This window comes from Kryptolebias marmoratus, linkage group LG19 (genome assembly GCF_001649575.2).
Source record: "Kryptolebias marmoratus isolate JLee-2015 linkage group LG19, ASM164957v2, whole genome shotgun sequence".
NCBI classification, from domain to species: domain Eukaryota; kingdom Metazoa; phylum Chordata; class Actinopteri; order Cyprinodontiformes; family Rivulidae; genus Kryptolebias; species Kryptolebias marmoratus.
The window spans coordinates 10412872-10431001 of record NC_051448.1 but is presented as its reverse complement, the minus strand read 5'-3'; the positions used below and the strand labels follow the sequence as shown (position 1 = coordinate 10431001).

Sequence of the window (18130 nt, the reverse complement as noted above, 5' to 3'; positions counted from 1 at the left end):
GAGGAGCTGCTGTCTGACGTCCAGGTGGTCCAGCTTTGCGTAAAAACGCACCGAACTCAAGCCAAACTCTTATGAAACAGCACCCGCTCCCCATTCCTCTCCTGAATGAGCTGTTTTCAGGGGGGGTGAGAAAGAGAAAGAGTCAGGATTTACAACTGTCGGGGAGGGGGAAAAGAACCAGAAGAGCGAAAGGCGTTCCGGTGGCGCTGCCATCTCTCCAGAGAACTGAGCGGAGGAAAGTTTAGTTTTTCTTTCTTTCTTTCTTTCTTTTTTTTTTTTTTTTTTTTTNGCTACTATAATCTTATAATATGAGTGATTTCAGGTATGGATTTGTATTTCATTTTAAGTGCAGAAAAACCAGATTTAGTGTTTAGTTTTTCTTTCTTTCTTTCTTTCTTTTTTTTTTTTTTTTTTTGGTTTAGTTTTGCTGCCGAATTAGGCATTTGCTTCCCTTAAAACGTTAGAGACAGCTCGTGTCGGCCACAAGCGAAGAAATGTTCAAGAAAACGAAGAGTAAAGTCCTGGTGGATTACGCGTCAGAGGAGGACGACATGTCCTGGCACTATCATCACTCCTACAAGGTAAGAAAACGGCTTTGTCTGCGAACAATAGCCGCCACACTCACTGACACACTGTTGCCTTTTAGGACTGCAGAGAGCCGAGGAGAGCTGGCTAAGTGTGCCACTGACGTTCAAAGGTTTTTGACTCGGATTTATATGACGTTTTGACTTCGTGCGAACAGAACCGACGCGCAAAACACTTGTTTTCATCGCAAAGATGGGAAGCAGGAGGAGGTGGACAAGTGTCCCATAGTTGTGTCAAACTGAAGAGACCAGACCAGAAAATGCTGAGGATTTAAATAAAACACAAGTGTTTAACGGAGTGAGATAATAAAGTAGATTTATAAAGTAAAAACCATGTCCTATGGTAGGATCAGAGGCGGGGGGGAAGGCAAAACCCAGACATGGGCCCCTCAACTTATTTCATTAAGACCCACTTAATGCTTCAAGTAAGTCTTAACTGTGAACATTTATTACAAGAGCAGTAAGATCCTGGTTCACTTAATCCAGGGGTCCTTCCAATCAAAGAACAATTTTTATTCCTTTTCCCACTAAATACAATTACTACATACAATTTTTTTTTTACGAAACTAAGTATCTACAATAAACCATTGACCATTTTATTTTTACACAATAGTACAAAGAAAAAGACCAAACATGTGTACCCCCTTTTAAAAAATCTGAACTCCATATGTAAGCCTTAGCTAGTCTTTTCTATATTTGTGGAAAATTGTTAATAGAAGTATCCCACTTTAAATATTCTTCACCCCCATGTTAGCATTTGTTAAAACTCCAGAGCTGCAGGTTGCAGACTCCTGAGGCCATCAATAGCTGTGGATGTTAGTTTCTGGGGACTGATGCTTGTAGATGGTGGGACTTTTGAGGTTGTAACTTTTTCCTGGTTATTTCTGAGGGTCCTATCTGAGCTTACTAAAAAAAGCACTCCATATATGTTCTTCACAATGACACCTTTGTTTATAACTTCCTACAAACCTTGCCATCTTTGAGTTTCATTGAAATTTTTGGCAATTGCCTACTTTTGCCTAATGGTTAAGGCTGCCTCTGCCTTGGATATAAATATATTTGCTTTTAAATGTAGAATTTCAGTGCAAACGTTGGAGCTGTAAAGTGAAATCTGTATTGATTATGTGCAAAAATGTGTGAGTTTTGAGTGTCAGACAGAGGAGGCAAGTTATAAATGTCTCTTTGTTGCCTTTATGTCATGCTCATATGTCCCAGATAGCCTGCAGCTGGGCTCAGTCATGGTGTTACAGAGAGGACATGAGGGGGAAACAAACTCTCAAAGGGCCAGACATCCAGTGTCCTGGCTCACAAGAAAAAGAAATGTGACTGTCTTGTGAGTGCTTTGTAATAAAGGGATAGTTTGGATATTTTTTTTTAAATGGAGTTATGAGTAGCCAGTATCTTACCTGTTGTAGATAGCTCTACTACTTTAGTTTGGAGAAAGAGTTTAATTCTGATTGGAGAGTTGAACAGCCATCTTAAAACAACTTAAATCTGAAAGATTTTATATTTTATAAACCTTTGTATCCACATCAGTTTTGCATTAGATGATCCTCTTTGTGAACATTTATGTTTTCTTACAATAAAGTCAGAGTTGGTCATCAGTTTGTCACCAATAATAATGAATGTGAAGCTAAAATTCCAGTAAAAGGGAAAAAGCTTCATTTAAATTTGCAAATTTCAGGCTGGATAAATGCCAGAAAGCTCACTGGGGTCCTTTTCCTCATTTAGGATTACGTCACAGCAAAGTCTAAACAATCTTCTGCCATCATGCTTGTGTTATCTAATCAACTTACCTCCTTTAATCTGTGCTTAAAGGAATCATTAGTCAAGGAATTTGGGAGATTTGTAAGTACTCTGGGTTTTGATTGAGAAAACAGTGAATGATATTTAAGGTTATCCAACACAGACTGTAACAAATATTTATTTGAATTAAATATCTTCTTGTGAGCTGATTAGGAAGACAGCTCAACATTATTTCCCACCATCTCGTATTGTGCTAAAGTCAAGATTTACGACCCTTGGTTGGATTTTATTGGTTCCCTTCTCACCTTCTGTCTTGGGAACATGTGCCTTTTCCATCTGAGGGCCTGCTTTGAGTTCAGTCAGTGTCTGTAAGTCCAGTGGCTGTCAGAGTTAATTTGTTGACAGGAGCTGATCCGAGATCAGACAGAGCAGCGACTCCGCCGCAGATTTCCTGGGAAAGTCATCAGGGAGGTCTCCCCGAGTCACCATGGCAGTAAAGTATAACCAAGGGGTCAGGAGGTTGGCTTGTAAGATGTCATAAACCCAGAGGAGAAACAGGATGAAACCAGGATGAAGGTTATGATAACACAGTCTGAAAAATGCAGCATTTTTTCCCCCTTCGATTTCTTCAAATAAGAAGGCAGTCTGATTTATTTCATGCAGTCCAAACAATAGTTTTTAAAATTCATGCCAATATAAAGTGCAGAAATGTGTGTTGGAACACTTTTAATTAAACCAGTATGGTAAAAATTTGACCTAACATTATTAAAAACTACAAAACAAATCACCTCATAGCAGATTAAGTCAAGTCAAGTCAAATTTATTTATATACCCCTTTTCAGCAACAAGGCGATTCAAAGTGCTTAATCATATTCCACTTCCTGATATTTCAAATATGATAACACAGGGAAAGCCCTACTCTGTTAAATGTCATAAAAAAATAAATAAATGTCAATTACAGTTTCATAGTATGTAGTCTGATACGTTTATGATCGAAGCTATGAAAACAAAACTGTGGAACAAAACATAGTAAAAGTCCTCTGCTCCTTATCGAGCCTTCAAATGAAGTAAATACAAACTCAGACAAACAACTCCACACGTCATATTACTTTGTGCCATTACTGATTTGAGTCATAAAACAGAAACAATCAGGGAATAATAAAATAACAACAAACAAACAAAAAAATCGTCTTATTAAACTGGTAAAAGAGGAGGACATCAGCACTGATCTTACAGAGAAGCAGATTTTGCTGCCCTCTTGTTTGGGTAAGGTTTTAAATGTTTTTCCCAATCAGTTTGAAGCCCATCACATTTTACAGTGAGAAAAGATTATTAATCATTAATCTTTGGGAAGAAAGTGGATGTTCCAGTAAGTTTACCCTGAGGTCAGACTGTGAAAAAGAAATTGACAGAAACTCTGCATGGAATCTGGACTGCAGCTAGTATGTTCGATACTAAAGTTCATCACAGTGCAGTTAGAAAAAGACTGAAGAGTATGACATGTTTGAAAAGGACATGGCATAACAGATTAAAGTTACATCTAATAAATCATAAACATTTTTGAACTAAAAAGACCAAACTGGAGATCTTTAGGTATCATGCTTAGCACTAAATCTCTCTATTAGTGTCAATATTTCACACTAGCTGATAAGCACGGCAGTGGAGGTGTGATGACTTGGATTGGTTGTACAGTCACAGGTCTAGCACACCTTGCAGTCATCGAGTCAACCATGAAATCCTCTGTACACCAAAGTATTTTTGAGTCAGTCATGAGGCCATCTGAGGCTTGACTCAAACTGGATCACGTAACAAGACAGTGGTCCCAAACAGCAACAAATCTACACTGAAAAGAGCTGAAAAAGAGAAGAATTAAAGGGGCCTCAAATGCCTCAAAGTCCAGCCCCAACCCAGAGTGAAATGCTGCAAGAGGAGCTATGAATTCAAGCCTGCGCTGCACTTTGAGTTGTTATTTATTAGTTTTTATTGTTATTAATCAGCATGGGTTTGGACAGCTGCTCTGATGCTGCTTTGGAGCAACACCAGAGCAGTTAAAGGTCAAAGTTTGGCCTCAGTCAAACCTTAAAGCCATATTCTTTTAGTTGGTTTGGGAATCAGACCTAAGTTTGTTTGTGTGTCTGTCGTTTTGTCAGAAACATGGAGTTTTGGCTAGTTAGGCTCCAAACAAGCATTTTTTATCTACCTTTCAGCTGTTGATGGATTTATTGGCAGAGCAGACAGTTTGCATGTTGTGAGTTGAGACTGTTCAGCAGACGGACAGTAAAAAGGGATAAGGGAATCTAAAGAGCGTCATTCTTTTCCTCCACATCTCTGAGGCATCAGTAAATCCTGAACCTGCTCGCTCTTTCATCAGACACACTCTACTGAAGTTCAGCAGACTTTGAGCAGAAGTTAGCCTGCAGAAGGTGCATGTTTGTCTTCGGCTTTAAGCAGTAAACCAACTGAACACTGGAAGAAAACTGCTGTGATTCCACCAGCTTTGTCAGGAGGGATCATTTAAGGCTGAGCGGCACTTAAAGACAGCCTCGCAGCTAAATTATAAAGTCATAAAGGAGATAAGGAAGATTAAACGGACCTAATCTCCTGCTGAAGGGGAGACGGTCGAATTAATGAAGATCGGGCATTTGTTTTATCTCATGAGTTCAAGTGAATCCCTTCAACATTTAAATAAAAAAGCAACTTGGCTGTCTGTCTTATTACACAGCCTCCTGCTTATATACAGTATATATTTTAAAACTCAACTTTCTTCACACCCAATTCATAAAGTCTACACAGGCCGCAAGAGATGACATCACCAAGACAACAACTTTGGTCAGGACCCACATCCTGAAACCATCTGTCATCAGTAAAGTATGATCGTAAAGTGGAAAGTTAGGATAATATTCTGGTCATCTACCTTTGCGGTTTGTTGATGTGCCAAAACAAGGCACCTCCATCGCAGGAAGCACATGAACACGAGGGTGTAGTGTCAAGTGGAACCACGTTGTGCCTGTTTTTTAATCAACTTGGTGCGCTTAAGCATGGCTGATACCAATTATTTAAAAAAAAAGGCAAAAATCAGGCCACATAATCATCTGATTGATCAATCGGTCTTCCTCAACTAAAGACAAACTACCTGATGGCTCTGATGGCGTTTAGTTTCCAGCTCCAAGTCCTTAAAAGTGTGATTTTCAGCACTGGAGGATCAGATCTGAGGCTTTGAAACTGTTCTCACAGCTGCTTTGTTCAGTCATTGATAAAGTTATTTTTAAAAATGTGTAATGTGCTTCCAGTGACTCATACCTCCAATGATTTTTTATTTTTACAGAACTTACACCAGAAAATGAAAGTATGAAGTAAAAAAGAAACCATTATGACAGATACTTTATTGATTTCATGGAGTCCTTCAGTATGGCCCACGACGCATTTGATCTAAATATGTTTTTGTATTCACCTGTTTTCGTTGCTGTAATCAACCTAATCAACCACCCGATGTGGAACGGAAAGTTATCAATTCTGAAAACGGCAGCTGTCTTTCTGAGCCACACATAAATGTCAGAATGAAGGTTTTTGCATAACGTCCTGTGTGAAGATTTGTACATATTTTAGCTTAAGGACATGCCTGCTGTGAAGTAAATTAGGTTTCTTTTTTTTTTCTGAGTTCTGCGACTGGCACAGCTTGTTTCTTGTTTTCATTTTAAGCTGTATGTCTGAATGGATCTGCTGTTTCATCACAACTTTGCTAGTTCAGCCTGAAAGGCCAAGTTATAGTGCACACTCTGTAAACAGGCAAAAAAACCTGTTTCTTAGTACTTCCTTAAACTTGATGATAAAATAATCAAAGTCTGTCTTCTCAGAAGTTTCATATTTTTATTTTATTTTTCCTAGAAAGAGAAGTTTTATCCAGGCACTTTTCATCCGTTGGTGAACAGCTCCAACACAACTTTAACTCCAGATTATTGTTCAGTTTTTATGAGCCATAAGTAGTCGATGCCTTTATGAGTTTACACTAAGCGGACTTGTTTCAGTCACAGTTTGGTTTAGTTTAGGCAACACATTGACAGATTAGGTTTATTCAGTAAAACATCTTGGATGGATGTAAGAGAAGGTTGCAGTTTGGGTTAATTTAGCCACTTATTAACTTTTATTGTGCAACAGAAATCCTTCATGGCAGAAAAAAAATATTATATACTATATATATAGTATATATTATATATATATAATATTTATTTTAATATAAATATAAATTCAGGAAAAGACAAGCTTCAATAAGCTGAGTAGTGATTGTGCTGTTTTCAATTAGTGATATCAACTGTAAAGAATAGTCTTAAATTAGATGGTGATTTCCTGATAACATAACAAAACTGCTTAAATTCTGTTATTGTCAGGTTTGTGGACGATGGAAAGGAACCCTGAGCACAGACTCATTCCAAAAGAAACTAATTTATTAAATAAGACAAATAAACAAAAGCTGACGAGGCAGCAACTTAAAAGAACAAAAATCCAAACGACGGTGGGCAGAACAACAAGGAGACAAGGTAACGGAGCATGGCAGCTAACGGCAAACAAAAAACAATGAACCAGCGACTAGTGGGAGAAATGACCGGGTATTTGAGTGCTGAGGGTAACGAGGGAAGTGGAAACAGGTGAGTGGAGATGATTACGGACAGGTGGAGATGGGCGTGGCAAGAAGGGCAAAAGAGTGACGGAGGAGGAGTGAATACTGAGCATGAACACAAACAGGAAAAACCCAAACTGAAAACACTAATTAACACCCACAGAGAAACCATAAAGAAAATAAAACAGAAACAAAAAAATCCAAATCCTCACAGTTATGGCTTTTGGTTTTGGTGAATCACCACAAGATAATCAGTGGTCTCCATTTGGCCCCCCTTTGAATGCTTTCTGGTGGCGTCCCTGGGGGTTATGGTCAAATCGCTCAGCCTCTTGGTTTTGGAAATTCTAAAATATTTGAAGATTCTGAGCCTTTTCTTTGGTATTGAAGTTAAGTGTCGGGTTTTAAAACACTGCAGTAGAAATGATCAACAGAAAGAAGTGAAAAGCAGAAAACAGCTCTATTAGTTTGCTAGGAGGATTTGTTTTAACTCATTGCCCCTAACAAAACACCACCCCTCCTTCCTAAAGTTATAATGATTTTCTGTTTTAATAGTAGTCGGTGTGTGTGTGTGTGTGTGTGTGTGTGTGGGGGGTCTTTGATCACTTTATGTGGTGCAGACTTTGCTCAGACTTGTCCAGCCGAAGCTTTTTCGCCTCCTTCCCATGGAGTTATTAGATGTTAGAAGATCTCCAAGCTTTGATCCTTCTGTAGGAATTCTGGCTCAACTTCAGGAGTCTGAACGTCGGCTGATTTCTGTCTGCCCTCCTTTCATAATATAATTTCTGCAAAGTCTTTTGAGAAGTTATTCTAGTCAAAAATGTTCACACTTCTTGTTCTGGACAACAATGGCTTTCTTTAGCCATTGTTTTTTTTTATGCACCACAAAGCTTCATAGGAAGTTACTGCATAGAAAAGTCCCAAAATAATGCAGGTTTCAGTTATGAGAATAAAAAATACACAGTGAATTATTTTATTATCATGTAATAATGTTTTCATACTTTTAATATAGTAAACTGGTCTCAGAAAAACCAAAACTGTGCAAAATGTAATAGAATAGAAGCAGTTATTTGCAAATGAATAAAATGATATATTTCTTTAAAATTGGAAAAGAGACAGCATATTTCAACAACATATGTGATGCTGACAGATGTGTGAAATTTTATTGTTGTTTGAAAGATTTTAATAGTTTTAAGTCTGGTGCTGATGATGTTCGAAGTGAGAAACCTAACTGCTGTGGTTTTATAGGTATTGTTTCAGATTCTTATGTAATATAATATATATTTTTATATCTTTGCTATGACCGTTTTTGTTAAATGCAGCAATATTTTCTGGTTGCAGGCGAGGTGTCAACCCAATTCAAGAATACAAAAATAGCTCTAACTCAGTCACTTTTACAGATACTGAGCAAACTTTGGTGTGGCAGTAGCTGAGAGTCATCCCCAACACTCACTCTGACTGCGTGAGGTTTTTGTTTAAACCTTTGGCTTTCTCTCTGGCTGATGCTGATACCAATTTTTAGGAATCGGGGCAGCTGATAGCCAATTCACAACAGCAATTTAAAAAAAAAATCTAATTAATATGAATTTTTCATCTAGCAACATTATCCATTATTTGTGTAACTTAAACATAAACATAATAAACACATATTTAGCAATCCACAGAAAAATGTACACGTCCCTAAGTGGTAAATGTTAACGTGTGCACAGACATTGGCGACTGCTGATTTTTAAAAATTGGGACCGGTCAGTGTCTCAAAGTTTTGTCTTGATTTATGATTCAGTTATTTACCATTGTCTTTTTAAACAAAAGGAAGATATAAAATGAAAAGAACAAACTTAATAGTGAAACACAATGGAACAAAGTAGGTTTGTTAAATTCACATAAGGAGGTGTAACAATAATGCACTAAGTTTAGGTCTGTTTTCTGCCTCTTTTGTTTAAATGTGACCTCAGATCTCAGTGGTTTCTTCTCTTCTTCCATCCCTCCATCCCAGAGTCTAAACAGTGTTGAAGTCACAGCTTTAACACACTCCTGACTAGCTTGTGTAAAAGTGGTGTGACCGGTTGTGTTCTGATGGCGTTATTGTGTCCGTATGTGTCGCAGGATAAAGACGCAGGAGAGGAAGAGGACGAGGAAACCGTCACTGCGGCGACCAAGGTAAACAGCAACCTTACAGCTCTGTAGACGAAACTCAAACAAACAGTCTGCCTCAAAATACATGCTCAGTTTGAAGAATTTTACCTTAAAGATCTGCAGTAATCCTGTCTTTTCAAACACGTGACCACACCCACAACATCACACATTATCACCTAAAGATCCTATTTCTTTAAACAACACTGATTCACATCTGAGCAGTCAGTCGGACAGTTTCTGCTGAGCACATTGTGGTTCACAGAGCAGCTGATGTAAAGCTGGAGGTTCGGAGGAGTGCTGAAGCTGCAGTGTTTGTCTGTAAACACACCAGTTATCACCCTTCAGCTTATCTTTGGAAACCTGAACTGTCTCTTGATATGGTGCATGTTTGTATTGTTATTCTCACCCAAGGACAGACGTGTCACACCAGGGAAATGAGATCTGGATGGTTTTGTTCTTTTATGAACAATGATTAAATTTCAAGACAACGCCTGATTACTTGCTGTGCAAAGAGAAATAAATGAAAAAAGAGACAATCAAGTAACCAATGAAGGCAGTACTGCTGGTTAACATGAATGAACTGCTAAAAACAGCAGCTTTTAATTTTTAATTTTCTAATATATCAGGAAATGGGGATGTCTCTGCAGAGAGACACACCACCCACATCTAGCAGGTCAAAAGAAATAAAGACCTTTGTGCATTTTTAATGTTTATTATAAGATACTCTGTCATTGCTTCTATTTTGAACTACATCTATATTCTAGTATCTGTGAGGCGCTGCAGTCTGTCCCTTCAGACATCAGGCAAAAAGCAGCATGAATCCTGTCTCACAGGTCCAACACATGCAGACCACTACCAATCACCATTTAACATTGTTTACACTTTACTTTACTGCTCATGAAATGAGGACAAGCTCCAACAAAACAGAACCACAAGTTCAAACATACCTGCAGTTCAAAGAGCTGAAGCACATTAGTTCTTAGGCTAGGTTATTAAAGAAGCATCAGTCTGGGAGGTAATCTGAGCCGACATGTCTACATGCACGTTCATAACCATTAGAAATAAACTGTTTATTGTTAGCAGTCATTTAAAGCAGCACAAAACATGGCACGAAACACGGTTTGCCTCATTCGAAACTATTATGTCATTATTACCTTCTGGAAGGATATTAAACTATTAAATTTGTGGTTGATGGAAGGTTTGGGGTTTAATCCGTGCGTGACATTTTAGCTCACTTGTACTTGGATCATCACCCTGCTTGTAGATTCTGTATTTGTGAACGGTGCCATTTATGATGTATTGTTTGCACGTGCGGGTGCTTTCCTGTCGTCACTTTGTTCGTGAGAGATGGATGCGCCGACAGAAAGTCTTTACTCCAACGTGTAATTGTGTCTTAATTCTTCTTCATGCATGAAGCAAATCAGGTGACGTCTCTAAACTGGACCTGGTTTACCTACGGCGACCGGACGCAACCTCGCTCTGGGGAAAATATTTCTTAATCTGTGCTGTTTGGGAGTGTAGGACGGCTGGACCGGAGAAGGGAAGGAAGTGCTGCATTCTTTTGAGGAGCTGTGCTTTTTAGACTGGAACAATCTACAGAGGAAAAACAAGGCTGAAAATAGCCACTGGCTGCTTGGACACTGTGGACGGCTACGGCTCTGATCCACTTTGGTGTTTTATGCTCATATTAGGCCGGAGAAAGTGTTCAGAGAGACCTGGAAGAAGCTGATTGATTTGAAGCAGTTTGATTTGTGACTTTACTGGTGGTCAAAGAGCATAATGATGGATGTCTCCTTCCTAAATAGAAGATTTAGAGCAGCAACAGCAAAATTAACTGTATTTTTTACAGAATCCCAATACACCTAATTTTTAAAGATTGCAAGTTTTATTGCTGTTTTTTTTACATTTTTTGAAACATTTATTTCTGGTAGATTTAGGTAACATGTAACAAAGAAAAGACAGTGAGAAACAACTCCAATTCTGGCATAAAAGCAGTAGCTAAGGTCTTCTGCAGTGGACTTCTGTGGAGGGTCTCACTGTTTCATTGCATTAAGAAGCTCCTGGGTTCGACTCTTCACTGGGGCCTTTCTGTGTGGAGTTTGCATGTTCTTCTTGTGCATGTGTGGGTTTTCTTCCTCTCCAAAACCATGCTTGTTAGGTTAGCTGGTGACTGTAAATTGGCCCTAGGTGGGAGTGTGTGTGAGTTATTATTTGCGTCTTTGTGGCTCTGTGATGGACTGGCGACTGCTGGAGACAGGGACCATGCTTAGGATCAGGCAGGTATACAAAAATAGATCCACGGATTGTTCTGTGGGTAGGTTATGAACAAATATTACCTAACCTATTGTAGCTAGCTCTTTGTATGACCTCAGTGTGGAGAAATAGGGTTGCATTCTGGTCCGATTGATGAGCTAACGGCTAGTCGGAGAGAGGCCCAGACCAAAATAAGACCAAATTGGATTGCTGCTGTCTTAAAACAACAAGTAAAATATTATCTGTTCATAAACTTTCCACAGAAGCTCATTTAAAAACATCTGAAGTGTTGCCTGTAGTGCCTTTACATCCCCATCAAAAGCAAAGACCCAGTATAAAATATTCTTTTTTTTTAGTTTTTCTTTTGACAATTTTGAACTTTTCTTTCAAAAACATGATTTTAAATCCTTCAGTTGCTGCGTAAGAAGTTATTCCTGAAAGAATTTAGTTTAATTAAAGTCTGTATTGTTCTGCCAGGCGTGGAGCTGGAGGTAATGATCCCCTTCACAGCGAGCCAGAGGGCCGCTTGGTTTACCTTCTGGGTAGGAGAGATTACTGATCACTGAGCGGCTTTGAATCCGCAGCGAACAGCGAATAGGCCAGCCTCTGTATGAGCGAGCATGCAAGTGCACAGATATACAGCTAGAATTTAACCACACACACATACAAGCGGAAGGTTTCACCTCTGCTTTGGCGTCTCTGATTTCTTTCGCTTCGAAGCTCCTTCAAATCTGCTTGGTTTTATGCAGAAGAAAGAAAGAATAAAAATAACTGGAATAAAGAAAAAGAGCCAGAGCAGATACAGAGGGCTGAAATACTCAAGATTATAATTTGTAAATGTTTATTTAGTGATAAAATCTTGCAGCTGATTTGCTCACAGGCATGTGTGTTGCAACGACAGGTGAGAGGAGGGTGTTTGTTTTTGACATTTATCAGAATCTTTCACAGCCTGTTTACTTGTTGGACAAAAAAAATTCTGCTAAAAGTTTGTTTAACCTAAACTCGAACTGGGAAGCGTCTCACTGAAGTTGTTGATGCATGCTTTCATATCCCAACAAGATGTTCTGCTTGTTATAGCTGCTTCCGGTCCCAGACTCTTCATTGTTCACCACCTTCAGGGTGGTTGAACTCGCCTCCTTCTCAAGGTAAAAAGCAGAAACAAAAGACGCTCAGGGAAAGAACTGCCTGGGTTAAACCCATTAATCAAATAATATTTTATGTACTGAGCGCAAAGTCAGGCAAAGCCAGAGACGGATGTAGGAAGGAGTGAAGGGTGAGACCTTGACAGCTCAGATTGGGGAGGGTTTTTTTCTTTTTTCTTCTGGTGAGAAAGGAAGCCAAAACTTTGCTCTTTTATCGCTGATAAGACAGCAGAGGTTGTGAAGTTAGGGAGGAATTCTGATGGGGGAGACCAGAATGTACAGTGGGAGTCGAGTATCTCCCACTGGAATGTGTGAAAAGCCAGCACGGCTTATGAAAGAATTTCAGCAAAATGAACATTTAGCAGTCTGAACAAACTGTTGCCTCTCTTTATTCCTGTCAAACCCTCATTAGGGGCTGAAATCAGCCAAAAATAAGCATCAGATTTAACAACCTAACATTCTAACAAATTAGGGAAATCTTCTTAGTGCTACAGATTTATATATAATCTTGTTTTTATTTCTGCTGATTCTTTTGTCAGGAGGCCAAGGTGAAAAAGATCATGTCCAAGAAGGAGAGGCGGGAGAAGAAGATGCTCTCCTCTAAAGACGATGAGCACTTCTTGTTGACAGGAGTGAAGCTGGCTGATCGCAAAGGGTGAGTTTGGCACAAGTGTTCACCTCTTCCTCACAGATGTGCAGCTGCAGAGGAGCGTAAGAAATCAAGAAAACGTCTTCAGGAACTTGAAAACATGTTCACTGAAGAAAACCAACAAACGCAAAAAACAGAAATATGTTGCAGAAAGGTCAAAGTGATAATTTAGAGGGAGATTCTGTGGAAAAGTCCTGAACAGTTATTATCTTACCTGTTGTAGATAGCTTTTTGAACAACCTTGGTTTGATCAGACTTCATTCTGATCAGATTGACAAGCTAACGGCTAGTCTGAGTGGGGTTAAGAACAAAGTGAATTGCTGCCATTTTAAAAAAACTCAAGTTTAAAAAATAGCAGTTTAAGCAAACATTATCGGCTAAGATATCAATATTAAATAAGCTTTCCACAGAATCTCACTTCAATAAATCTAAACTATTCCTTTGAGAAGCAAGGAATTGGTTTTTAAAGGCACCAAAAAGTAAGAAAAAGCACCAAACACTCCCTTTAAATCTGAAAGTTGTTGCACATTTTAAGTATGTTATCAGTGTGTCATTGTCAAATTGACAAAGATATATTTATTCCCAATTAGGCAGAAACACCAAAGATGATGACAAGGCCAACTGACTGCAAGTGTCTATTATTGTTACTCTTTGTTTGGCAATCAAACATCCCCCTGATGCCTGAAATTTGGTATATACATCAAGAGTGACAAAAACTTTTGTATATTTTTGTTTTGGGGTGAAATGACTCAAGAGCGCCCGCTAAACTGCAGCATCTTCTGCTGTTTTGTCTTTACTTGCAAGGCTGCAGGACATTGAGTTCTTTTGGCCACTTGATCATAGTTTAGTGTTGTCACAGGACTAAAGAAAATACTGAACACTGTTTGCGATACTGCAGGGAGAAAACTTAGTTGGAAGCATCAAAATTTGTAATAAATGTCATAGTTTGGTATTTTCAGTTTGTTGTTTTGATTATTGTCTTGTTTCTGTTATAGTTTGGTATTTTCAGTTTGTTGTTTTGATTATGGTCTTGTTTCGGTTTGAGTTATTGTTTCAGTTTAGTTTTTCCTGTTCATGTTTGCTGTCACTATTCACTCCTCCCCAGTCACTCTTTTGCCTTTCTGCCACGCCCATCTACACCTGTCTCTAGTCTGGTTAATTGCTTCACCTGTGTCCACTTTCCAATCACCTCCTGATTATAAAGACCTGTCCGTTTCTCCCACACACCACTGGATCATTCCGTTTTGTCATGTCTCTTTGTTCAGTGCCTTGCCTTGCCTTGCCTTGCCTTGCCTTGCCTTGCCTTGCCTTGCCTTGCCTTGCCTTGCCTTGCCTTGCCTTGCCTTGCCTTCTGGATTTCTGTTATTGTTAGTTTCTGCTGCCACGTCAGCCTTTTGTTTTGTTCGAGTTTTAGTTTAATAAATTTTTGTGGATTAAGTTGAGTCTGCGTTCTGGGTTCGCCGCCATAGTTCCACCGCATGACAATAAATTGCTCTGGATGAACCTTTAAGTCAAAAAGTCAGGACCACATTTTTTCATTATTTCTTTAAATAACCTGATAAATAGGATGGGAATAGATACTTCTGCACATGGATACAAATCTTAGTTTCTTTCAGTGTTTTTGTTTTCTTACTGTCTTACTTTTGCTTGTCAAATTTTAGCTACTCACTAAATGTTTCTGGAATCCTTTACGGTACCAGACTGCATAACATTAGTGGGTAATTGTCATGTTTTAGGAAGAAAAATAGAAGTTTTGTTACATGTACAGCATGTCACACCAGCCAAAGGCACTTCTGGTTTACATCAAGTCAATATATTAGCGTTTTGGAGCCATTATTGGCCAAGTGTGTGAATAAAAACATTTATACTCTTGACTAGAAACAATGGAGTCGCACCCATCTACTTGTATTTATTTAAACCTAATCCTGAGCTGCGTTGGCCAGCAGTTATCTTTCAGACCTGCTCAGGAAGTGGAACATGTATGGAGAGGAAAACCTCCATTAATCACTTTGCTCTGACAAACAAAAGGGAATTCCTCCATCGTGGCTCACTGTTTGGGGAGCGCTCCTGTGTTGAGATGTCTGATAAACACCAGTTCCTCAGCCAGTCGGTCCTATTTATGGTTACAATATCAGCGGTCCACACAGTTCCGCAGAGCCGCCTGCCTAATGCGAACAAACTGTTTGAACTTCTCTTCTGCTCTTTGTGTTTCCTCACAGGCCCCAAAAGAAAGCCAAGGACGGTGAGAAGGAGAAGAAGGACAAGACGGACAAAGGCTACTGTTTCTGGGACAGTGTTACAATGACGATGAGGCAGATTTCACCGGCTAAGAAACTGGAGAAAATGGAGGGCTGGGAGCCGCCACAATTAGGGAAATTAACTGAGACTGTAAACGACGAACCCCTCATGGAGAACAGTCAGAAGGGGGAGTTTGGGGTGTCCCTCCCCGACTCCTTCAGCATTCCAGTGGAAATACCGTCGTGGGGTGGCCTGGGTTTTGAGGAGGACTCCTCTCGCTATGCCAACCTGACAGACTCCAATGATTCAGCAGCTGCAGTGCGGTGGACGTCCCGTGCCAAGGTCAAGCTGGCTGGCATCAGCAAGATGAGCAGAGGGATTGTGTCTGAGAGCGCATGGGGGGGCTTTAAATAGAAAATTTTGACCTACCTCTTTTCCTGACTCCTCCATTTTCTAAGATGCTGATGATTTTTTAGCCAACATTTGACTTTTTCTTGTAGTGTAGCTCCAGAACAGACCAGTTTTAATGCTATAGATTGTTCAAATGCATTGTAGTCATAAACTGCTATGTGGCGTTCCATTTACCTCAGAAGTTTGGACCTGGGAATGACATCACACCCTACTTAACTGAAGGACAAGTCCAAAAACCAGAAGGACTTGCCAACAGTTGTGCTTAATGAGCAGGCTGATCATTATTAGCAACACCAGCTAATGCATTTCTCTGCGTTCTAACACTGTAGCAGCATGTTTCCTAAAGAGGTTGTGCTATGTGTGCAACTAATTTAATGAGAAAGAAATAACAGAGGTGCAAGTAAATAGATAATTACCATAGCTAGCATTGCTTTTCATGTGCATATTGTACTTAAATATTGGGTTTGGTCAGGAATTTTGACTCTGTGGGGCATTCCAGCTGATTTTTCTGACTTGGAATTTTGAAATTCCAACTTCTGAGCGCAAAATGGAGCGCACTATTAGACAAGAATTAAATGGGAAAGTGCCTTAAAATGCTATACCAGTGACAACTACTAGGTCCTAGCTTGAAAACATCTTAGCCTCCCATTGATTTCCATTGAAAAAAATGTCCACTTCTTCCAAAAAAAAAAAAGAAACGACAGTGAATCAGAGAATTTTTCCCACAAGTCAGGATGTTGTTAGTTAGTTTCACTCCTAAAGCTTCAGAATGGCAGATTGTACAAACCAGACATTACGATGACCTCTTTCATCTTTTATGTACAATTGATGGTCAATGCCAACACGTGATAAACTCTCAAATATTGTGCAGAAAGTTTTGGGTTTTTTTAGATTTGAAGGAAAAGGTTGTGACTCAGATGTTTTTTTTTTTTAAACATTTTTTTAACACTCAAACTGTAAAACTGGCAAAAGCCTTAAACTACTGTACCATTTTAAAATCTTTTCAATGAGGAGAATTTAATGACTTGTTTTAGAGGTTTAAAGAATATGCAAGCATGCTACTGAAAGCTTATTAAGCTTGTTTTCACTCCATTTCTGTCTCTAAAGATACAGCACACCGAAACTGTCTGAGGCCTTAACTTCAATATCAGAGATGCCTGGTGCATTCATGAAACAGCTTATGAAAAACCAGCGTTTGTGTTTTTGTAAAGTGAAGGGAACAAGTGACAGACTTTGTCGTACAGGCAGAATTAAAGGTGGTGTTGCGTGAAGTTTGCAGGATAGTATTCATTCTGATAATTTGAGCTGTAGATGCATCAGGGTACAAATTGTTCACTTTAATACAACAAATGTGTCTCTAATGACAATAACACAGCATTAAAGCTAAATAAACAAACAAAAAAAATGGTTCAATTGGATGCTGAATCAGTAAAAAAAAAAAAAAAAACGAGGAGTCAAACTGTGTATTTAGACACTGTGTCATAAAAAGTAGCTCTCCCCTTCCCCTGTGAAGTGCCTTGAGGTGATAAAATAACCCCACCTGTTTGCTGTGAATGTCAACTCGACCAAACCGCCCTCAGCACAGATCTGCTGACATCGTTTCAGCTTAGCTGCAGGTATTCGATAAGCATCTGCCCAGAGTCAGACTTTACACACAAAACCTGCTGAGATTATTTAAAATGACCTGCTCTGACATGCTGTGTGTTCACTTCATGTTTGTATATGTGATGAAACTGAGTGATTTCATTTCTCCAATATTGTTTTTTTTCTTTCTTTTTAGGTGAACAAAAAGATTCTTTGCTCCTTTCATTTTAATCTGTGTATTGATTTCATTAAAATGATGCTTCTAAAGTGATACCTGTATCCTGTGTTTATTCATTAAAAGTGCTGGGTCACATTTCTCAAAGAAGAATAAAGATTTACTCTGACATACCAGCCTGTTCTGTGGATTTTGAGGTTAAAGCAAAACTTAATTTGTTTGATGTACATTTGTTGGAGTCTTACCCCATCTGCAGGTGAAGTTGGAAGTCTGCAGTCAAAACGAACTTCTTGCCTGCCATCGAAAGGAAGAAGGTTATGTACTGTAACTGCCTGTTTCTGTGCTTGACTGTTTGTTAGCAAAATATCTCTTGAACCAGTGAACATATTTTAATTAAACTCCCAGTCAGTAATCATTGAATGTACATCTACAACTGATTAACGTTTGGAGTCAAACTGATTGAAGATGGTATTGACTTTAGCAAACAGAACAAGGCGACAACTCAGCCAAATCTAAAGATATCACATGACATCTCACAGAACACTAAAACTTTTCAAGATAACAGTCTTTATTTAAAACCAGCATGCCAGGCACCGGGGG

The 18130-nt window shown here is 39.0% G+C and overlaps 1 protein-coding gene across 1 annotated transcript; it reads left to right on the top strand.

Moving 5' to 3' along the window:
- Positions 1–380: 380 nt before the first annotated feature.
- Positions 381–17268, top strand: si:ch211-225h24.2. Its single transcript, XM_017423197.3, has 4 exons — positions 381–581; positions 9049–9102; positions 13013–13128; positions 15342–17268. Exons 1-4 carry the CDS (start codon positions 495–497, stop codon positions 15772–15774), a joined length of 690 nt encoding a protein of 229 aa, XP_017278686.1. The 5' UTR covers positions 381–494; the 3' UTR covers positions 15775–17268.
- Positions 17269–18130: the final 862 nt, after the last annotated feature.

Bases quoted from the DNA above. Each gene is read 5' to 3' on its own strand.
- si:ch211-225h24.2 (XM_017423197.3), top strand. From the start codon at position 495: ATGTTCAAGAAAACGAAGAGTAAAGTCCTGGTGGATTACGCGTCAGAG. The intron at 582-9,048 runs GTAAGAAAACGG...TATGTGTCGCAG, and splicing joins ACTATCATCACTCCTACAAG to GATAAAGACGCAGGAGAGGA. The intron at 13,129-15,341 runs GTGAGTTTGGCA...GTTTCCTCACAG, and splicing joins AAGCTGGCTGATCGCAAAGG to GCCCCAAAAGAAAGCCAAGG.